General features: G+C 43.7%; 1 protein-coding gene across 2 annotated transcripts; it reads right to left on the reverse strand.

The window, feature by feature from the left end:
- Nucleotides 1–1,773: 1,773 nt before the first annotated feature.
- On the reverse strand, nt 1,774–22,146 carry march2 (membrane-associated ring finger (C3HC4) 2). 2 transcript variants are annotated; one of them, XM_007908302.2, is made up of 5 exons: nt 22,085–22,146; nt 11,645–11,874; nt 9,815–10,010; nt 5,959–6,168; nt 1,774–3,876 (listed from the first exon to the last, which is right to left on the reverse strand). In XM_007908302.2, exons 2-5 carry the CDS (start codon nt 11,818–11,820, stop codon nt 3,724–3,726), a joined length of 735 nt encoding a protein of 244 aa, XP_007906493.1. In that variant the 5' UTR covers nt 11,821–11,874; nt 22,085–22,146; the 3' UTR covers nt 1,774–3,723. The 2 variants fall into 2 exon arrangements, with proteins under 2 accessions (XP_007906493.1, XP_007906494.1); XM_007908303.2 differs by lacking the exon at nt 22,085–22,146 and adding an exon at nt 22,017–22,072.
- Between the last annotated feature and the right edge of the window lie 187 nt (nt 22,147–22,333).

Genomic DNA, 22,333 nt, shown 5'->3' on the forward strand with positions numbered 1-22,333 from the left:
CACATTCCCATATCATTCAGATTTATTGCACTAAAGTCAGTCATTAAATACTGTACAGACCAGCCAACGACTATCTAGGCACTGCACTGACACATTAAAGGGCCAGCAATTTGATTGAATAGCATCGGTTCAGAGTGCTGCCTTCCCCCATTGAGCATCAATACAAGGCCTAGCTTCCCGTTTCCACCTGCACCGTACAGCACCTGCTTGAAGCTAATGGGTGAACAGGGACAACATCTTTACTCAAGTCTCTGTCAATGTCACTTTCAACCAGCCCTGAAGAGACGCAAGGCAGCTACTCTGGCTCATTGCATATCCTTTAAAATCTGGGAGAGGCCATCAATGAGTACTGGTGGGAAGATGAAGCAACTTACCATAAAATTCAAGTGGCATATTGGACTTCAAAAGAAATGGTTCCTAATTCCAGTAAGAACAAACCTACGGATCAAATAAAAGGGGAGACTGCAGTTCCTACCAAGTTACAGTAAAATTAAACCACAAACAGAAACAGTTTGAAGGAATGTTTAACTAAGACACAAATCTACACCATTTAGTGTTTGTTCATTAAACAAAATGTCATATTGGTGAAGGACACATGCAACTAAGTGAGTTGTATCAGGAGGAAGCAGAATACCCTGTGACACAGGAGTCAGATAATGATACAGTTCAACTAACTTCACTGACACTTCCTGGAAGTGTGTGATTAAGGCTTGAGATAGAAAGTTTTAAGGACTGTTAGAAATTGCATTTTATTTTTTTTAAATGCACACAAGCCTCCTTTTTCATATTCTACACTTGATGTGACAGGCATCTTTCGATATCTAAAGACACTCCCAAGTGATCATGTTGTAAATGCTAACAAGTGCAAGATCAGCAGAATTCTCTGAGTGCTCAGGCAATGTGGTGAAATAAAACTACTGTGTTTTCCCCAGTAGCTCGTCTGAGACTGGTCATCACATTCACTGTCTAGTGGCTGAGCCAAGCATACAATAGCTGCTGCAGAGAATCCACATCGTGGATGAATTGTACCATTCCCAAGCAGAGTTTGCTTTGACTGAACAGAATTAAAACAGAATTACATTGTAGTGTAGCAATTTTTAAAATATAATAAAAGGTGTGTATTTATTTGAGCATTACAATAAAACAATTCAGCATTATTTTTTAGAAAAACAAAATAATAGTTTCTCAAAAGCTTCCAAAGCTTTATGATTGTCAAAGGATTAAATGTATTTACTTCATAAAATGAACCAAGCTTCTGAAATAGTAAACAGGAAAGAAAAAAGAACAGATTTTAAACTGTGCAGCAAAAATGTTTCAGTTTTAAGATCCGGCACCTACTCTCCTCCAGATTCCTCATGAATAGAAACACATTTGGCATTAATAGCTCATCTCCTTGCTCAAGCGAAGTTAAAGCATATTTAAGACTTTGTCTTTGGAGTGCCAAATACCACATCTCAGATGAATTGTCAGGAATTGAGAAACACTGGATTACAACAACTTGGATTTATAGAGCACCCTCCTAGCCGGACGGTGTCTCAGAGTGATTAAGAAGGTGAGGACAGGTTTCAGAAGAAATCAAATACGGATGTAGCATCACCGCATCTGTCATAGATAATTATTTGGGGAGGACAAGTTTGCAGCGCTTTGGGACAACCTCCCGATGTGAAAGGCGCTCTATAAATGTAATTTTGTTGTTATTGCAGCACTATGGGGAGAGAGTGGGGGAGTGGGATTGATTTGGTAGCTCTTTTCAAAGAGTTGGCACAGACAAGATGGACCGAATTACTTCCTTCTGCGCTGTACAATTCTATGATTCTATGATAAGTGGTCACCCACAGTCTGACCAAATAAGTGCTCGGATGGACAAACAGAGTCTTTGGTTGTTCCAAGGCCTTTAGCTGTTGTTGCCATTATTTTGATGAAGGAAGTTGGATGATTTTATAAAACATCTATTCACCCAGCTCTCAAACTTCCCTCAAAAAAAATCCACATTTTAAATTTGTTTTGCATCAACTAAATAATGAAAAATGGATTATAATAAAAGTGCAATACATGTAAAAACTGAAATAAAAGTGATAAATAAAATGTAAGCCCTTTGATATTGCCTCAGCGTAACTGTTCCAACCACACAGCCATCTGCTGCTTGGATTGGCGGGGGGAGGGGAGAAAGAGAGAGGAGAAACACAGACTGCTACTATCAAAGATGAGAAGTGAAGCAATTCTTTGAGTTTTTGTACCCTTGAAAACACATGGACCACAAGCAGACAAAGTGTAAGAATCAGCGATATGGTCACCAGCTTATTAATGTAGTGTTATACACTCTGACATCCCACTTGTGTTAAACACTCTGGTACTACCCTTGTTTGATTCAGTTCACAATGCTTTCCGTAAACAAATAGGTGAAAGGGCCAATTCTAGAATTGCTTGTGCCTCAGGGGTATTTTTCAAAGTTTAAGTGACTTAAGCATTACATATCATTGAATTGTTACTGCAGTTATACCTCAGTGTGCGAGAGTCTCTGGGCACTCCCACAGAGAGCAGAGAGCCACAGTTATAACTCACATCAAACCAAGACCAGAAAATTAAACCAATTGGCTTTCTGCGCAGGGAATCAAGAGTGTTGAGTGCACACACAGCACACATCAAATCCTGGGCCATCCACTGGATTTCCTGACAACCTGCAGAGGAACTGGACCACACCTGAGAACACCATCTACAAGCAATCTCCGGAGCAGGACATCAGCATGATTTATGCTGCCCCAACTCTCATTTATACAGCAGACTTGGTGGCAAATTAACCTCAAAATCACAGCAATTTAGCACCAGAGGTGCAGCATAAATACATCAAGAGTAACAATACTGATTTTGTACTGAAGTACAAATATTTTTCTTCTCTTCCAGATGATTAGAATTCTTACATTATTCACTTACAACATTGAAAACGGGATCTCAGACATTATATCCTTAAAACCAGGTTCCCCTAGATCTACACGATAGGATGGACCCATGGTGTACGTCACTAAAAGAAAAGTAATTTTAAAAGACATGAACTTTGACTGGTGCCAAGGAGAGGCAGTGATTAACAACAAGGGAATAAACTAACCAAAAGCATTGTCCTCACGGTTGGTTCCTGGTCCACAAGAGCAGTCATGAACAGTTGATTCTTTTTCTTATTATATAATTTTCGGTAAAGATTTCAGATCACATCTCTTCATCTTTACATTATTACAATTAAAAATACCCAACAGCTGATTACGGTGCATTGCAGAAGTGATGCGTTTGTGTCTAAGGCCAATTGCTATCGCATTATAAACTGGGTAACAATTAGATATACTCTGCTTAGTCTTTGCTGTTATTTGCACAGAACAGCGCAGAACCGATTGTCAAATTCGAAACTGCCTGCGATTCCATCTCATAGGCTGCAACGATATTCAAAAGTGCTGCAGGGTAACAGCTCGGCTGCAGGGGTGATATGAAATGACCAATCGCACCAGAATTGGAATTGCATTTGGGTGACGGCTGCACGTGCAGGTTTGGATGTAACACACTGTACCTCCTGAGGAAGATTGCCCAATGCACATTTCATTAAAGAAAAGAAAAAAATGTTTCCAACTAGCAATTTCTCTGCTGCTTCTGTACAGTGCTTTTCGGGGACAAGTGCAAAGTGTATGAATTATAAATGATTACACTCGTCTATGCCATGTAGTTCTTCATATCTACGTCTCACACAATGGTCTCACTGGAATTTTTCCTCAGCAGCTGGGATGACAGCAGGGAATGCGAAGTTGCATTTTTATGGTCCACAGTCATCAGTCGCACCTTCTGGTTGGTCCTTCGCCATTCTGAGTAGAGCTGGCAGTGATAGCGGAATGAAACCTTTGGGTAAAATAACATTAAACATACGTTACACTGACATGTAGCAGACATTCCCATTAACACACTCCACATTTCTAAATAGCCACTGACAATGTGTAACCTGGCCAAATTATCTCCTCCCTTCCAGTTTAGTGACACTAAAGTCCAGTGAAGCACTACTGCTGCCCTGCCTGCCTGAGATTATTGGCCACCTGAAACTGGGAACTGTAAGAGAGAGAGGAAGAGAGAAAGAGAGAGGAAGCAACTGCCACAAGTGAGGATGCCTATCAGACAAGACTTCTTACATAGGAATACCATTACAGGTCAAGGAGATGCTAAAGCCCCAAATCTTCCTCCGACTCATCCACTGTCTGACTATACAATCCTTTAGATCATGGTGGTCCAACCTTTTGGCTGCTACGGGCTGAATTCCCTGTTTGAGAACCAAATAGGGAATTCAGCCTACAGCAGCCGAAAGTGGGCCAGCTGGCGGTCTGCGGGCCACATCCGTTAGGAAGGCAAGCGGGGCTCTTACCAACCGTGCCCTCTCAACCACTCTCTCTCACACATACACACTCTCCCTCTCTCAATTACTCTCTCTCACTCTCCCACAGACACTCTCTCTATCCCCTCTGAAACTCTCTCTAAATGATCCTCTCTCAATTTCCCCCTCGTCTTTTTTCTTCCCTTCTCCCTCATATTCACTCCCTTCCCCTCACACTCTCTCTCGCCCCCTTTCCCACTCCCTTACAATCTCTTTCCTTCTCTCAATCATTCTCAGTCTCTCTCACTCCCCCTATCTTACATTTCTCTCTCACACATACATACTTTCACACACACATTCTCACTCCCCCTCTAACACCCTTCTCTCTCCCCCTCTTCAATCCCACGCTCTCTCAATCAGCTGAGCGGGTCACTATCTTCAGCAGCAGACTAAGTTGCTAAGGAAGTGGTTGGTAAGAGACGCACTTGCCTTCCTGACAGACTGCAGTAACGGCCAATGTTATTTACACTCCGTGCAGTGTCATCCCAACCGCCAGCTCCTGCTGCTGCCTGGAGAGGACGTTCACCAGGGAGGGAGGGAGTGGAAGTTGGAATGTTGGAAATGGTCGTGGCCGCATAAAATTACCCACCGGCCTGCATCTCGCCCACAGGCCACCAGTTTGACCACACTGCTTTAGATAATCAACAACCTGTTTCATATTAAACGCTCAACAACCCATCCCAAGATTGGCATCCTGTTCAACAGGAACAATATTGGCAGAACTGTAGCTATTCCTTGCTGATTTAATGAGCTCTGGCCACATCATGTTTGCCAGTAAAAAAAGAGCTCCATCAAGAAGCGCTATTCACTGAAGCAACGTGCAAATCATCCCATAACCGCCTAAAAAGCATAGCTAGAGAAATTATATTGCAATTAGTAAATTGAACATAAAGCCCACTGCAAATGGAGCTCGACAAGGAACATAATTCTGACAAACTTACAGGCATCACAGGCTGAACAAACTTTTCATGCTCATCTTTTAGTTATCAACGGCAAGTTCCCATCAGTGGGTCCCAATCAGTCTTAATCTGACAACTTCCGATTATGCACACTTATGTGAGGTCAGGAGATACCTGCTAATCACAATGGTCAGGCCCCAGTGTTCACAGCTGCCCTTAGATCAGTGGTCTCCAACCTTTTCAGATAGAGGATCTACTTTTCGATTTCCATAAGTGCAAAGATCTACACTTGCGGCTAGGCTGTGTGTTCGCATACACGCACCCACTGCGGGGGTCAAACCAGGACAGCGGGTTTGGGGGAAGTCAAAACAAGTCGCACAATCTGGGACTGTTTGGCGGTATGTACAGCATAAGTAAAACAAGATCGAACAGTTGGAGACACCTGCCATAAATGCTTGGAGTAAACCGAAGTTCTCGCAGTATAATTGCAGTTTGTGTATAGGTAACTATTGTTGTTTCTCCACTAGCTGAGAATACATTGTTTATTTGCTTCCTCGAGCAAAACACACCTTCCAAATCATTGTAAGTTAAACAGCTTGAAGAAAAAGTTAGTTCCATGTTGGAAAGAAAACTAATTCACATGTAGATGGTATTTCTTACCAGTGTCCATAGGACATAGATGGTAAAAAGTGCCACAGTAAGTGCAATAAGTCCAACAGCCTCCAGACGGCTGTTAAATTGTAGGTGATCCTGGGCCCCACGCAGGCACAGCCAGCCAGAGATCGCTGCTAAGGGAGTGATGAATAGAAAGCAAACCATATCACAAAATAATGTCCTCTTCTCATTCCTAGGTCCTGGATCTCTGATCCACTGAAAGACAAGAATGACTCATTACACATTGAAAGATTAATAATCTCAGTAAGATCACAGTAGAATAATGTATTGTAATATAATGTAGACTTCACAAAAATGTGTCACGTTTTGTAGTAAGGTTGAAGGTCTTTGGCAGCAAGCAAGCCTCTTTAGGTCCATCTAGATTTGTTTTAATTAGCATTTCCTACAATAGACTGGATACATCCTCACCCCAGTGACAGCTGGGCCACTAGCGAGTTCCATGCTCTAATCTCTTTGGCAGAAAGAATATGCTCCCCATGAAGGATACAGAGAGTGGAATATTCATTGGATATAAAGTCTTTTAATCAATCCACATTCCCCACATCCTGCTTCCCACTTCAGCCAGAAAGGCTTGATGTTCCAAACTGTGAAATGTTCCTCAACCACTATCAAAGGTACTCTCAGCTGATGAGATGTACAGTCAGTGCCCGGAAGCCGTATTCTTTCAACTACATCCTTCCTGATAAATCACCTTTAAAAGGAAGCACCTTTAAATGTCCTGGTATCTAAATATACACATGAATCATAGAATCGTAGAATTATACAGCACAGAGGGAAGCCATTGGAATGTCTGTGCGGGCTTTTTGAAAAGAGCTTCCAAATCAACTCCGCTCTCTCCCCATAGCCCTGCAAACTTGTTCTACCCAAATAATTATCTACTTCTCTCTTAAAAGTTGTTATCAAATCAGCTTCCACCAGCCTTTCAGGCAATGTTCCAGATCCCAACAACTCGCTGTGTGAAAACATTTCTCCTCCCCTCTGTTTTTTTTAAACAACTATTTTAAATCAGTGTCCTCGGGTTACCGACCCACCCGCCAGTGGGAATAGTTTCTCCTTGTTCACCCTATTGAAATCCCTCATAACTTTGAAAACTTTTATTAAGTCTCCTCTTAACCTTCTCTGCTCCAAGGAGAATAACCCTCACTTCTCTCGCCTCTCCTGATCACTGAAGTCCCTCATTCCTGGTACCATCCTGGTCAATCTCCTTTGCACCCTCTCCAATGCCTTGACATCCTTCCTAAAGTGTGGGGCCCAGAACTGAACCCAGTCTCTCGCTGAGGCCCATCCAGTGTTTTATAAAAGTTCATCATAACTTCCTGACTTTTGTATTCTATGCCCCTATTTATAAAGCCTGGTATCCCTTATGCTTTTTTTAACAGTTTTATCTGCCTGTCTGGCCATCTTCAAATATTTCCTTATATGACCCCCAGGTCTCTCTGTTCCTTCACCCCGTTTAAGATTGTACCATCAGCGTATATTGCCTCTCCTCATTCTTCCTTCCAAATTGCATCACTTCGCATTTCTCTGCATTAAACTTCATCTGCCACGTGTCTGCCCATGTTACCAGTCTGTCTATGTCCTCTTGCCGTCTGCTACTCTCCTCCTCACTGTTTACTACTTTTCCTAACTTAGATCATCTGCAAACTTGGAAATTGTCCTCCCTATACCCCAGTCCAGGTCATTTATATAGATCATAAACAGCAGTGGCCCCAATACCGACCCCTGGGGGTCACCACTGCACTTCCCTCCAGTCAGAAAAACAACCGCTCACCACCACTCTCTGCTCTGTCTCCCAGTTCTGTATCCGCTGCCACTGTCCCTTTAATACCGTGGGCTTCGATTTTGCTTACAAGTCTCTTATGTGGCACTTTATCAAACGCCTTTGAAAATCCATATAAACAACATCAACTGCACTGCCTTCATCCACCCTCTCCGTCACTTCATCAAGAAACTCCATCAGGTTTGTTAGACACGATTTGCCTTTAACCAATCTGTATTGGCTGTCCTTTAATAACCCATATCTTTCTAAGTGACAACATTTTTTCCTAGATTATAATCTCTAGCAGTTTACCCACTATTGACGTTGGGCTAACTGACCTGTAGTTCCCAGGTTTATACTTCTGCCTCTTTTTGTGCAGAGGAGTAACATGAGAGAGAAGGGAAGAGAGAGTATGAGAGGAAGTAAGGATTGGTTGGGTTCCTCGTGGCCTATGGACAGTTGGGCTGAATGGCCTGTTTCTGTGCTGCATATTCTATGTAAAACCTTGAAGTTCACTGTCTAATGGCCAAGCCAGAAACTGGAAAAATCATTTTGTATATTCCACATGTACAGAACAATTGGGTTTTAACCTGGCTCAAAGCTAACACTCATCTCTGAGTCACTAGGTCACACTCACACATCTTATTACACATCACAAGTTCAAAACCCATTTTGAATTTTGAACACAGTCTGTGCACTGAATTGTTGGGAGAATCGTTTCTCTGGATGAGATATTTAACCAAGGTCCCATCTGCTTGTTCAGGTGTCATTAAAGGATCTACGGCACTATTCAAAAAGAGAAGGGAGTTTCTCCCGTGTGCTCGCCAATAATAATAATAATAATCCCCATAAAATAAAATTTGTCATTCATTTCATGGCTGTTTGTTTTTGCATTGTTGTACGCAGATTGGCCGTCACTAGGGGGGTGCAATCCTGGTGCTCTTTCTGAATCCTGGCATTTGGGAATTTTAATGCCCCAAATCCCAAGATCCAACATCTTACCTAATCTGGGACACCTGTGGTCGCTCTCCCCAATAGCACCTCAGAGAGTGTCCGTCTGCGGGGATGTAGCCTGTGGGGTTTAATGACTCAGCCGCCTGCTCGCTCGCTTCTGGCAGAGCAGGGAGGCCCGAACTCCCCTTACCTGGGCTCAGCATTTACACAATCCCCAAATACCTGGGATTTTCTCTTCAATAAATCCTAAGATTTTGGGAGCATCATTAACATTTGGGATCGACAATACCAGGATTCCAACCCTAAGCTGCCACGTGCACTTTATAGTTAAAAAAAATTCTGAAGAGTTTTGAGACGTCCTGCTGACATGAAAAGACCTTAGTAGACTCCTAATAACACGATCCTGGCTTAACTTGTCACTGCCACTTAAGTCATCACGCTGTCAATATCCCGGCCACATTTATTGATGCATTTATATATATGCCTAACTCGCTGCTCCTGATAACTCGTCACTGAGCCCTTTTCCCTTGGAGTGACGAGTTATCAGGAGTTTACTGTTACATTAGAATACACAGCACAGAAACAGGCCATTCGGCCCAACTGGTCTATGCCAATGTTTATGCTCCTCCTGCTCTTCCTCAACTAAGCCTTGAAGCCTAACCTTCTATTCCTTTCTCCCTCATGTACCTCTCTAGCTTCCCCTTAAATACCTCTATGCTAGTTACCTTAACAACTCTTTGTGGTAGCATGTTCCACATTCCCACTACTATCTGTGTAAAGAAATTTCTTCTAATTTCCCTATTTAATCTATTTGTGACTATTTTATATTGATGGCCCCTGGTTTTGGTCTCCCCCACAACTAGAAACATCTTCCTTATGTCGACCCTATCAAAACCTTTCATCATTTTAAAGACCTCTATCAGGTCACCCCTTACCCTCCTCTTTTCAAGAATACATTAGAATATACAGCAGTCTAATGTTTAATAGATGCAAAGATTATTTTTATTATTATAATAAATCATCACTAAAGTGATGTATTTCATACAAGCAAATTTACCTAAACCAGCAAACTGATAAGATTCTCTCTCAGTGCCACAACACAGTGTACTATCAGGTGACTTCACCTACCTCTCTCAAAGGTCTAGGCCTTCGCTCAACTACAAACTCGGTGTGACACAGCTCACAATAGCTGGTGTTGGAAGACGAGAGCCAGCGCTCCAGGCAGGTTTTGTGCACTGCTCCAAGTGTCCCAGTGCAATCACACGGTGACAGCAAGCTCTCCAGGTTGTTACCCTCATGACATATCCGGCAAATTGGTCCATCACTACAAAGGGAATCAATGCATTAGGTGTTATTAAGACACGCCACTTAAAATAATAATAATAATCCTTGTCATTTGATATCGTGTTTTTCACGTCTTCTTGACGTCTCAAAGCGTTTCACAGAATATGCTGTAAAGTGAATTGACTGTATATTTGTGGACGAAATGCAGCAGCCAATTGCACACAGCAGCGTCCCACACAAACAGTCGTGGATTGAAAATGACAGTTTATTATCGTTTTGCTTTTTGGAGGGATTATTATCAGGTGTGTGGAGTAAGGAAACTTGCTCAAGGTTTCCCTGCCTGGAATTGAATCCAGGTGTCTCGCTTGCAAGGCGAGTGCTCTAACCACTGAGCTATACAGGATAACCAAAAAGTTGTAATAACATTACAATGTCTAACAAGTCTTAAAAATAAATTATGATTTTTTTTAGATAATAGGGTAAATATCACGACTTTTTGGTCACCCGGTATCTGAAATATATGCACACGTTTTTCCTGATAATACTATAGTGACTTATAAATGAGCAGGACCCTATTATGAACTTTAGAGCAATGAAACACTGAAACTTTCCCAATACCACTGGATGAGTAATTACTAACTAGCCATTACATATGGTACACAAGTAGCAGATAGCTACGCGAAGCTGTAATCTAATCTTAGATGCTGGGAAATGTATCTCGAACTTCACACTTGTTATCTGAAGCCTCCCAAGACACTGCGGTCTCAAAATTAATTTCCATCAATATAAATCATGTTTACAACGAGCAACACAAGAAATCAGCTCCAAGTTACTGAGGCAACATTCAAATACTGAGCAAAACACACAGAAATGTAAAATACCAAAGATTTTCCATTCTCTTTTCACCATAAAATAAAAAGTTAGCGATTTAAACCTCCCTTGCTGCAGAAAAATGTTTTCTGCATTCCTTCACAATTAATTATTGTGAGAGGCTATTGAATTTGTGAGAGGAATGGGACAATATAAGCTTTTACTTTAAAGATCATTTTAACAAGCTTAGCAAAATTAGCAAGAAAAAATTGCTTAAAATCTCATTTTGTTGCATTCCAAACTTCCCACCTGTTGTAACGTTTTGGTTGGAGATGAAAAGGTTAAGTGTAACCTGAGCTAATGTTATAGTAGTGAACCTTCACAAAAAACAGCAAGGCATTAATTTTCCCTCTTCTTCCATTTTGCACATTACTTCCTCCCAATTTTCAGGTCTTTAACCTAACCTTTGTCCTACAATCTATGGCATACATTAATGGTATAACATGCTGCTTTAGCCATTAAGATGTTTCACACTCTCCAGCCGCAGTTCAGCATCTCACTGTGATCCCTCAAAGGAGAAGCATGTTCACCATTACGCACAGTGCCATAACATGGAGTCTGCACTCACTCGGCTCTTGACTCACTGTGATGTCTGTAATCAATTAACTGTTTAAAATAGTTCACCAGACCCAAAATTGAATCCATTCATTTTTTCCCATTGAGAAAACAGGGTTCTGCAGACAAAAACAGTGCAGTTTGATTTGCAATATGAACTCAATACATTCCCCCCGCAGCACTCCTTGAAATGTCACAATTCAAAACCTGTTTCTTAATAATTTTGCAAAGTAGCTCACTCCAACTTACTTCTGAGTGCTTAGAGCCTTAATAACAGTTGAGAGCAAGCGGCCATTCTTTGCTGTAACTTGGGTGATGTACTGAGGCCGACCTACATCAGTTGATGCTACAGTCTTAGAAAAGGTTGCGCTGCCAGAACAGTCACAGAGAGACCCTGGAAGATGACAACAGCCACCCGTTGTCATGGCAACAAGGAGTTAGTGTCTCTCTAGAGACAGACTCCCACATTCACGGTGAGCCTGAAAAACAAAAAAATTAAATACATTAAAACTCATATGTTGCAGCAGTCGAGACCATAACAACAAAATTACATTTACACAGTGCCTTTTACGTCGGGAGGATATCCCAAGGCGCTGGACAATCTGTGTTTCGGACCCGAGCTGGGGGTTGGAATCGGGAAAGGTGGAGGGCAAGGGTGGAACGGAGGGTGATCGAAGGCACAGTCGAAGAGACGGGTCTTGAGTTGCGCCTTGAAGGAGGCAAAAGAGATGGCGTGGCAGAGGGACTGCGGGATGGAGTTCCAGGGGTGTGGGCAGAGTACCTGAACCTGTTTGCCAATGGTGGTGCGGGCGAGGGAGGTAAAGCAGGCCGGAGCCCGCTGAGCGGAAAGAGCGGGCAGGTTGGTAGGGGGGTAGGAGGTGGTAGGAGGAACAAGACCGTGGAGGGCTTTGAAGGTGAGGACCAGGATATTGAACTGTATCCTCTATATGAATGGGAAGCCAGTGGAGTCGGGCGAGGATGGTGGTGATAGGGTCATGGAGCCTGGTGCATATTAAATAACATTTAATATGACTTGTGCAAGTAAGTTACAGGCAAACTTGGATAAATCGTATGAAATCCAATTTAATCAATAATCCAATGTGCATGTGTCGACGGGTCAGGACTTTATTTCCCCCGATTCAATGCAGCTGGTGAGTGCTGTAGTGGCGTTACAAGTCAACTAATTTGCTTTATAAACTACGACTAGTGCAAAGAAATCTTAGTGGTTTTGGGTGGGAAACTGAATGGGACTTGTGGTGCAGGTTCGACTTTGGCAATTATTCAATTTATAAAGACTTGTGCGGATTTTACTGAAGTCCTTTTCACCTGGTTTTGTAAAATTTGGAGGCGGTTAGAAAATCTGTAAGCACTTACTGTACAGACTAAGAGCATTACTTCAATACAAGGATATAATTACGACCAGTGTACAATATTTTGGGAATGAAAGCAGATGTGGTCTAGGGATAAAGCATAAAAAGGGTTTTCTGCAAACTGCAGCTGTGGAATGTGCAATGCTCCAGCCTTCTATTTCCCATTTCACATGTAAAATTCACCCAGCCTGCAACAAAATGTGGTTGTCTCTCTTGCCCATTTTTGGAGTGTTTCTCATTCCGTATTCAGAAAAATGTACAGTGGAGTCCTGTAGCTCAGTGGTTAGAGCACTCGCCTCGCAAGTGAGAGACCTGGGTAGGTTACCCACAGGGCGAAATCTTGGGCAAGTTTCCTTACTCCACACGCCTGATAATAATCCCTCAAGGAAAAANCAATAATAATTTGGTCACTCAATCACGACTGTTTGTGGGACACTGCTGTTGGCTGTTGCGTTTCACCCACAAATATATAGTCAATTCACTTTACAATATATTCTGTGAAGCACTTTGAGACGTCTAGAAGACGTGAAAAGCGCTATATCAAATGTAAGAATTATTAATACACTGCTCCTAGCTCACAGCAGTTGGTTATCTATTGATAAAAGCTTTTAATAACTTCTGTCAAGCAGTTAGCCATCAAATAAATGAAAACAACCATATTGTACTGTAAATAGAATAATGAATTTGAGCTACAAAACAGAAAGCAATTACAGATTACTTCTTTTTTACCAAAACTGCATTCAGTGTCAGAACCTGTCATCGGTCCTGACGCAAATATCAGACCAAAGCCAGGCAGTCAGCAGTGGAGGCTTGCCTGGGTAGCTCCAATCTGTTCCATAAAATAGCAACCCGTAACTAGCTGTCCTTCATTCTCAAATGGTGCAGAACTAATCTCTCATCGTGTAGACTCTTAGGTACTCATATAGTCTAAGCTGACACTCCATTACAGTGCTGAGTGCGTGCTGCTTTGTTGGAGGCGACATCCTTTAAAGGAGACACTAAACCGAGGTCCCTTCTGCCTGTCCAGGAGGATGTTAAATCATAGAATCACATAATATTTCATTAATAGGCCATTCGATCCATCATGCCTGTGACTATATTGGAAGAACTACCTAATCAGTCCCACTCCCCATATCCTTGCCACTCTTTCCTTTTCAAGTACCTATCCAATTCCATTTTGAAAGTTTTATTAAATCTCTTTCCACCCCTATTTCAGGCAGTGCATTCTAGACTGTAATAACTGTGTAAAAAAATTCTCCTCATCTCCCCTCTGGTTCTTTTGTCAATTATCTTAAATATCCCATGGCACTATTTGAAAAGAGAAGGATGTTTCTCCCAGTGTCCGAGCTGATAATTCACCAAAATAAAAATTTGTCACTCACTTCAAGATTGTTTGTGGGAGACTGCTTGTGCGCAAATATACCCACAAAATATATACTTTCACATTACCATTTCTAACGAAAGTGACGTGACTGTATTCTACACAACTTTTGCCACAAAATATATAGTCACACCAAGCGTATCCTACGAACTGTTCTGAGATGGCTCAATGACCTAATAAGGCATTATATTAACAACAAATTGTATTTATATACAATGAAAAATTACATTTATATAGTGCCTTTCACGTCGGGAGGACATTCCAAGATGCTGGACAGTTAGGGATTTGGACCCGAGCGGGGGGTTGGGAATTAGGGAGGGTGGACGAAGGTATGGTCGAAGAGGAGGGTCTTGAGATGTGCCAAGGGAGGGTGCAAAGCAAAGGGAATGTGGGATTGAGTTCCAAAGCGTGAAGGCAGAGAGGCCGAAGGCCCAATCACCAATGGTGATCCATTCCCATTTTCAGGTCTCTACTGAAGACCTTTCTTTTCGACCGCGCCTTTGGTCACCGTCCCCCCCACCCTCCCCCCCACCCTCCCCCTGGGATCCGAAACTGTAAAGCACTCTGAGATGCTGTCCGGCGTGGAGGGCGCTATATAAATCCACGTTGTTGTTGTTGGTGGTGGGGGTGGTGGAACAAGCTGGGTGGGGGAACGTGGCACAGGCCAGAGCCTGCTGAGTGAAGGGAGCCGACGGGTTGATATGGCAGGTCACAACAACAACAACAAGATTCCATTTATAAAGCGCCTTTCACGTCAGGAGGACATCCCAAGGCGCTGCACAGTTGGGTCATGACCTGAGCATTGGGGAAATGGTCAGGGTGAGGGGAGGGAGCGAGGAGGGGGGAAATGGTCAGGGTGAGGGGAGGGATGGGAGGGAGCGAGAAGGGGGAAGAGAGTCGAGAGGGGAGCTGAAGGCACGGTCAAAGAGAAAGGTTTTGAGACCGGCTTTGAAGGAGGAAAGGGAGGAAGCGGCGAAGGCACTGGGGGATAGAGTTCCAGAGCCTCGGGGCTGAGAGGCTGAAGGCCCGACCACCGATGATAGGGCGATTGGGGCGGGGGAAGTGGAGCAGACCGGAGCCGGAGGAACGGAGGGTACGGGCAGGTAGGTAGGGGGATAGTAGGTTGGAGAGGTAGGAGGGAGCGAGGCCGTGAATGGCCTTGTAGGTGAGGGTGAGGATCTTGAAATCAATCCTCTGGGGGATGGGGAGCCAGTGGAGGCGAGCGAGGGCGAGGGTGAGGGCGAGGGTGAGGGTGGGAGTGATGTGGTCGCGGTGTCTGGTGCGGGACAGTACACGAGCTGCAGAGTTCTGAATGACCTGCAGTGTGGAGGGAGGTGGCGGGAAGGCCGGCGAGGAGAGAGTTCCCATAGTCCAGCCTTGAGGTGACAAAAGCGTGAACCAGGGTTTCAGCCGCGTGAGGGGTGAGGTAATGCCGTAGTCTGGCGATGTTCCGGAGGTGATGGAAGGCGGTGCCAGTTGTGGTGCGGATGTGAGGGAGAAAGGACAGCTCAGGGTCGAGGGGAACCCCGAGGTTCCTGACTGGCTTTGCGAGGTGGAGAGTGCAGCCTTGGATGCTGATGGTGTCGGCGCCTGAGGTGCGGAGGCGCTGACGCGAACCAATCAGGAGGGCCTCGGTTTTTCGCACGTTGAGCTGAAGAAAGTTGTCTCTCGTCCAGGACTCGATGTCGGACAGGCAGCTGTCAGGACATCGGTGGTCGTGGAGTTGAGAGTAGAGGAGGAAAGGTAGAGTTGGGTGTCATCCGCATACATGTGGAAGTTAACTCCATGTCTGCGGATGATGTCACCACAGGGGGAGCGTATAGAGGGTGAAGAGGAGGGGACCGAGGACAGAGCCCTGAGGGACTCCACATGAGACAGTACGGGGGGTGGAGGAGAAGCCATTTGTCGAGACAAAGTGAAGACGGTGAGAAAGGTACGACCTAAACCATTCAAGGACACAGAGGTAGGAAGGCCACGGAGGGGCTTTGAAGGTGAAGATGTGGATTTTGAACTCTATCCTCTGAGGGATGGGAAGCCAGTGGAGCTGGGCAAGGGTGGGGGTGATGGGGTCACGGAGCCTGGTGCGGGAGAGGACACAAGCTGTAGAGTTCTGGATGATCTGCGACTTGTGGAGAGAATAGTTGGGGAGGCCGACAAGCAGGGAGTCTGCGTAGTCAAGCCTAGATGCGACGAATTTGTGAATGAGGGTTTTGGCGGCCTGAGGGGTGAGGCAGTGGCGGAGCCAGGCAATGTTGTGGAGGTGGGGAAAGGCAGAGTAGGTCACGGCACGGATGTGGGGGAGAAAGGACAATTGAGGGTCAAATAAGGCACCTAGGTTCCTGACTAGCTCAGTGGGGTGGAGCGTGCATTCATGGATATAGCGCCTTTCACGTCAGGAAGATGTCCGAAGATGCTGGACCCTTGTAGGGTTGATATATTATTGTTATTATAATATGCTGTCCTAATCTATTGCTTTCCTTTCTCAAAACAGCCAAATAGTATAATTTTCATTTGTTCAGGAATACTGGCATTGTTCCCCGTGTCTATTCAATGATTAGAAAAAGATTGTTTTGCTTCCAAGTGACAAACATTGCACCAGATCAGCCTATCTCCATATTCTGGGACAATGTCAATATCAGGACAAATCTCCACTTACTATGTTTATGCCTATTGGAAACTGTGTCCTGGATATAGTCAGTTTCCTACAATTTGCACAATATATAGTATAATCTGATGCAGTCAGTTGGTTCAAGATGAGAATAACGATAAGAGCATCCATAAGAAACTGTATTCCATAATATACTTTTCTTTTAGTTTTTTTAAAATAAAACATCTCAGGTATAAAATCCCCACAACCGCTTTAGGGTAAATATTAGTCTATTCCACATTTCTCCATTCATACCCCCTTTTCATCATTTATAACTACATAGATGGCCTCCTATCATTAATTTATATTAATATTTCTAATAAAATAATCACAGATGTTCTGTAATCTAGTTAACCAGAGGCATATTTACACAACAACTCAAGCAAGAGATTATACTTTCCTCTCTGTCCCAGCCTCCAGGTGGGAGCTACTAAACTACCCAATTGTATACAACAGCAGCCAAATCCTCTGTTTGGCAAACATCAAAACTGTAGCCACAAGAAACAAGCTAGACATCAAAAAAATCCACCAAATTACCATATTTTTTTATACTGTACTCTTTATCTTTATACTCACAATTACACAAATAATTTAAAAAATCCATTAGGATTCAACTCAACACAATTCTACACCTTGAGATTTCATTCATGAACTAAATAGGTTGATGAATCATTAATGATAGTTTGAATTAATGCAGTCCCACCTGACTTTAAATCAATTTAACTCTATGTTGATGTAACTTACTTTCTTCCCCCATTAGTGGTTTCTTAAATCCCAAAAAGCCACTTTACCAATGTTAATGCTTCAAAAAGGTTGAGGGTTGGGGTGGACCAATTGAGATACTATTGCTGGTTCCAAGATTAGTGCTCAGCCAGATATAAAACCAGACTCAACAAATAATAATAATCCTTACATTTGATATAGCACTTTCATGTCAAGAAGCTGTTTCATAACGCTTCACAGGACTTATTGTGGTGTCACGACTGTATTTTGTAGACAAATAATCCATAGTCAAGTTGTAGTGCACTGAAGTTCGCTATCTGTAGCACGTTTTCAGTGGCCAGAAAAAATATTGTTAAACATGACACTTCTCTTTGCCATGCGGTCTTTAACGTCCACCTGAAGAGGAAGATGAGCAAGACCTCTGTTTAATATCTCACCTGAAGGATGGCAACTCGAACAATGCAGCACACCCCCAACACTACATTGGATCATTAACCTAGACTACATGAGTTCCAAGTCCTGAATTGACTTGGCATTATACGAGTTCTAATTTAGTAGACTCAATCTACAACTGTTTGTGGGACACTGCTGTGCGTAATTGGCTGCCACGTTTCGCCCACAAATACACAGTCAATTCACTTTACAGTACATTCTGTGAAGTGCTTTTAGACGTCTCGAAGATGTGAAAAGCGCTATATCAAATACAAGGATTATTATTATTTAATATTAGATTAACACATATGTTAACACATTTTAACGTTCTAATCATTTCAATATTATCGTAGATGCAGGATCCTTGCAGTTCACCTGCAGTAGGAAATGACTCTCAGAACAATTACTGAAACTCACTAATGCTGAAAACACACAGCAAATCTTCCATGATAGCAACAACTTTCTACCATTTGGGGTACAAGAAAACTTGAAATTCTTTGTAAGTGCAGATTAATTAAGATCTCACATTTAGTTCCCCTTCTGCCATGAACCAGTTTCGATCTAAAAACACTGGGCTTTTCGGAGGGAAGACAATACAAAATACAATACAAAATTACATTTGTATAGCGCTTTTCACATCAGGAGGATGTCCCAAGGCGCTGGACAATCAGGGTTTCGGACCCGAGCTGGGGATTGGAATCGGGCAAGGTGGAGGGTGGGTGGACGAGGGCAGTCGAAGGGCAGAGGAGGGTCTTGAGACGAGTTTTGAAGGAGGCAAGGGAGCGGGCAGGTTGGTTGGGGATTAGGAGCTCGCATAAGTAGGGGGGGAACAAGGCCACGGAGATCTTTGAAGGTGAGGACCAGGTTCTTGAACTATATCCTCTGTGTGATGGGAAGTGGAGTCAAACAAGGATGAGGGTGAAAGGGTCATGGAACCTGGTGCATATCTAATAACATTTAGCATGACTTGTGCAAGTAAGTTGCAGGCAAACTTGGGTAAATCGTATGGAATCCAATTCAATCAATAATCCAACTGTGCACACGTCAATGGGTCAGGACTTTATTGCCACGGATTCAATGCAGTCGAAGAGGAGGGTCTTGAGGCGTGCCTTGAAGGAGGCAAGGGAGGGAACAAGGCAAAGGGAATGTGGGATGGAGTTCCAAAGGGTGGAGGCGGAGAAGCTGAAGGCCCGACCGCCGACGGTGGGGTGGGCTGGGGATGTGGAGCAGGATGGAGCCTGCTGAGCGTTACATAATGAACATTATGTAGACTATTAATCAGCGGAATAAGTTAAAATACTTACAGGCAATAAATTAATAAAAAAATTGGGGACTAGATACTCTTCTAGCGACTAAAAATTACTCCTATGGTAACAATTATTTTTCTAACTATATGTTTTCCAATCTCTTGATAAATTCTATTATTTTCAAAATTTAACGTTCTCTTCTTAAGCCAGTATTTGAAGAACATGACTATATACTGTATTAAATAGTCCAGCTGAAGCCTCAATAGAATTGAAGCAACAAAATTGGGATTTTCTAGTTCTGACGAAATATCATAGACCTGAAATATTAACTCATTTTCCTGTCTCTATGGATGCTGCCTGACCTGCTGAGTTTTCCCAGCGACCCCTTTGTTGTACCGGATTTCCAGCATTTGCACTACTTTGCCTTTTGTGTTGGAATTTTCTTTTATTTGCCAACCAGCAACTAAATTTGGAATTGCAACTTATTTTCTATGCACTGACAAGACCCTTGGAATTCATAATAGCTTCAACAAATCATCTGAAAATATAGGGACACTCCTAACAGGTATTTGAACTTAACTCTTGGCCAGAACATCTTGTGTCATTTTACTTCTTGAAACTAGAGAATAGTGTACTATAATCTTTTCCTTGAGAAAAAAAATACCCATTGAACAGAGTGAATTCTTGAGGATCAGAGACAATATAAAAAATTGGAAAGTTTCCTGAGTGCCCCTATGAACGGTTCCTGAAAGCCCCATGATTGGCTCCTGATACAGGTGGAGTCCTGTAACATATTGATTAGTGCACTCGTCTAATGAACGAGAGAATCTGAGTTTGATTCCCTGACAGGGCGAAATGTTAGTCAAGTTTCCTACTTACCGCCAGAGACCTAGCAGTAAGAAGGAACCCAGTTGTTAGTCGATTGGCGAATGGTTTTCCAGGGATATTAATCCCGCCAAATAAATAAATGAAAATAATAATACAGGTGAATCCGCTTTAGCCAGACGCCAGTTAACCCGGGTAAATCAGATGAAATGCCCAGCCCTGATTCAACTGTATTCTTACCGTTTTTAAAGACACCTGTTAATTTAGATGAAAATCCGATTAAACTGGGCAAAATGCTGCGCTGGTCACTGCTGCATCTCCTCACTCTGGGTCACGAGTGTCTGCATCTCCGGGATAGAGATAGGAGGAGTCAAATCACAATTGATTGACAGCGGACTCCATCCATTCACAAGCTGGTCTGGGGGTGACAGTGGCTGAATCCAGTGGACAGGACAAATTAGCGGCGTCTCCGAGATGATTGACACCTCCCAAAGCCGTGCTAATTGGTCCCCTTCCTGTCTAATGGGAACAGCAACAGTAGAGGCGCTCAGCAAAGGAAATGTAATCCGATCCCCAATCCAGGTCCATCTGCCAGCACTGGGCATTGACATCAAACACTCAAACCTTCAATTACTGGCTAAATTTCACCATAACAACAACTTGCATTTATACAGCGCCCTTCACACGGGCAGTGTCTCAGAGCAGTCGGGGAGCCTGACATAACAGCAGATTACATTTGATGATGTTAGAAAACTTAATGCATATAAAAAAACTTGAAAAAGGGTTATCAGTCCCAACTCATCAGCCAACCATTGGGCCAATCTCCCTAGGACCAAGAAGTTGTCCAAGTTTCAAAACTATGTTGACTTTTCTAAGTTTAAAGTTGATTAACATGGAATCAGGAGTAAGCCACTCAGGCCATCAAGAATTCTCTATCAATCTATTAGATCTGGAAGACCTTTTATTGCACTTCCACACCTTTTCTCTTAATACCAGTACTTCCCAGATATCTATCTCGCTGCCTTTTAAACATCCTCAATTGTGCATCTAAGGTCTTCTAAAGTATCTAAAGTCTTCTAACCACGTCCCCTCCCGTCATTCACTCCGTTGCACTTTTTATTCCCAGAACAACAACAATATGCATTCTTATCGCACCTTCACCCAGGTAGGTCTCAGGTAAATCATAATCAGACATGAAAGGCAAAGTTTTCTGACTCAAAACAAATCTGGTTTCATCGGCCAAGATAAACCCATAACAACACTGTTTGCTACTCACAGTCAAGTTGCACAGGAACACAAGTACGCCATTTGCCTCCTTAGGCTTAAATATAATCTTCTGATGATTTGCCCACCCACCAGCTGAATAGCCCCCACCCGCCCCTATCCTAATATAACCAGTAATGTCCTCAACCTTTTCAGAATCAACCTCCCCCCCGCCCCCCAAAGGAGTCAGTCACCAGGCAAAACCAACATTTTAAATGAATGCAGGGAACACACCCGCCGGACTGACCAAACCGACCGCAATGATTGTCCATAACTTGTCTGTGTACAGTAAACACCAAGTCAGGGATCTCAAAAGCGTTTCACAAAATCAAAACGATTAGAAATGGTGACTATACACATACAGACACGTACACACCACTCACTCACACACACACACACACATGTGCAAACATAACATTCGCTCCATTTCTGATGGATCTCATTGTGTAGAGCTTCCGTGTAGAGATCGGGAGTTGTGAAAGCCTCGGGGGGGGGGAGGGGGGGGCAGCGCGGCTCCGGCAGACCCCGCCCGTCCTGTGAGGGCTGGGCGCCGGCCGAGTGTTTACGGTGCGGACAGGCTCCGGGGCCGAGTGACAGCTCACACGGGGTGGGTGGGGTGTTAATGCCGGAATTCTCCTCAAACTAACAGAAGACAGACGGCAGACGGGTGACGCACAGCAACGGCGGGGGGCACCGATTAACGACTAACCCCCACCGTCATTCACTCCGTTACCTCCAACCTGCCTCTTCCCAGGGCCCTGCTCTCTGTCCCCGCCCCGAGCGCCGGCCGCGGTCACTCACCGCACGGCCCATTGCCCCTCTCTGCCATCACCCGCCTCCTCTCGCGCTGCCAACAACCTCCACCCACGAGCGAAACGGGGTATTGCACCGGATGTGAGGGGCGGGTATAAAGAGTGTGACGGACACTCGCAGTGACCAATGGTCGGCCACCGTTTCCGCTGATTGACTGCAGCTGAAGCCAATGGACGCGGCGGGTTGAGAGGCAGGCTGGGATGACATCACCGGGAGAGGCAGCGCAGTGCGGGTGAG

This window comes from Callorhinchus milii, unplaced genomic scaffold (genome assembly GCF_018977255.1).
Source record: "Callorhinchus milii isolate IMCB2004 unplaced genomic scaffold, IMCB_Cmil_1.0 Scaffold21, whole genome shotgun sequence".
NCBI classification, from domain to species: domain Eukaryota; kingdom Metazoa; phylum Chordata; class Chondrichthyes; order Chimaeriformes; family Callorhinchidae; genus Callorhinchus; species Callorhinchus milii.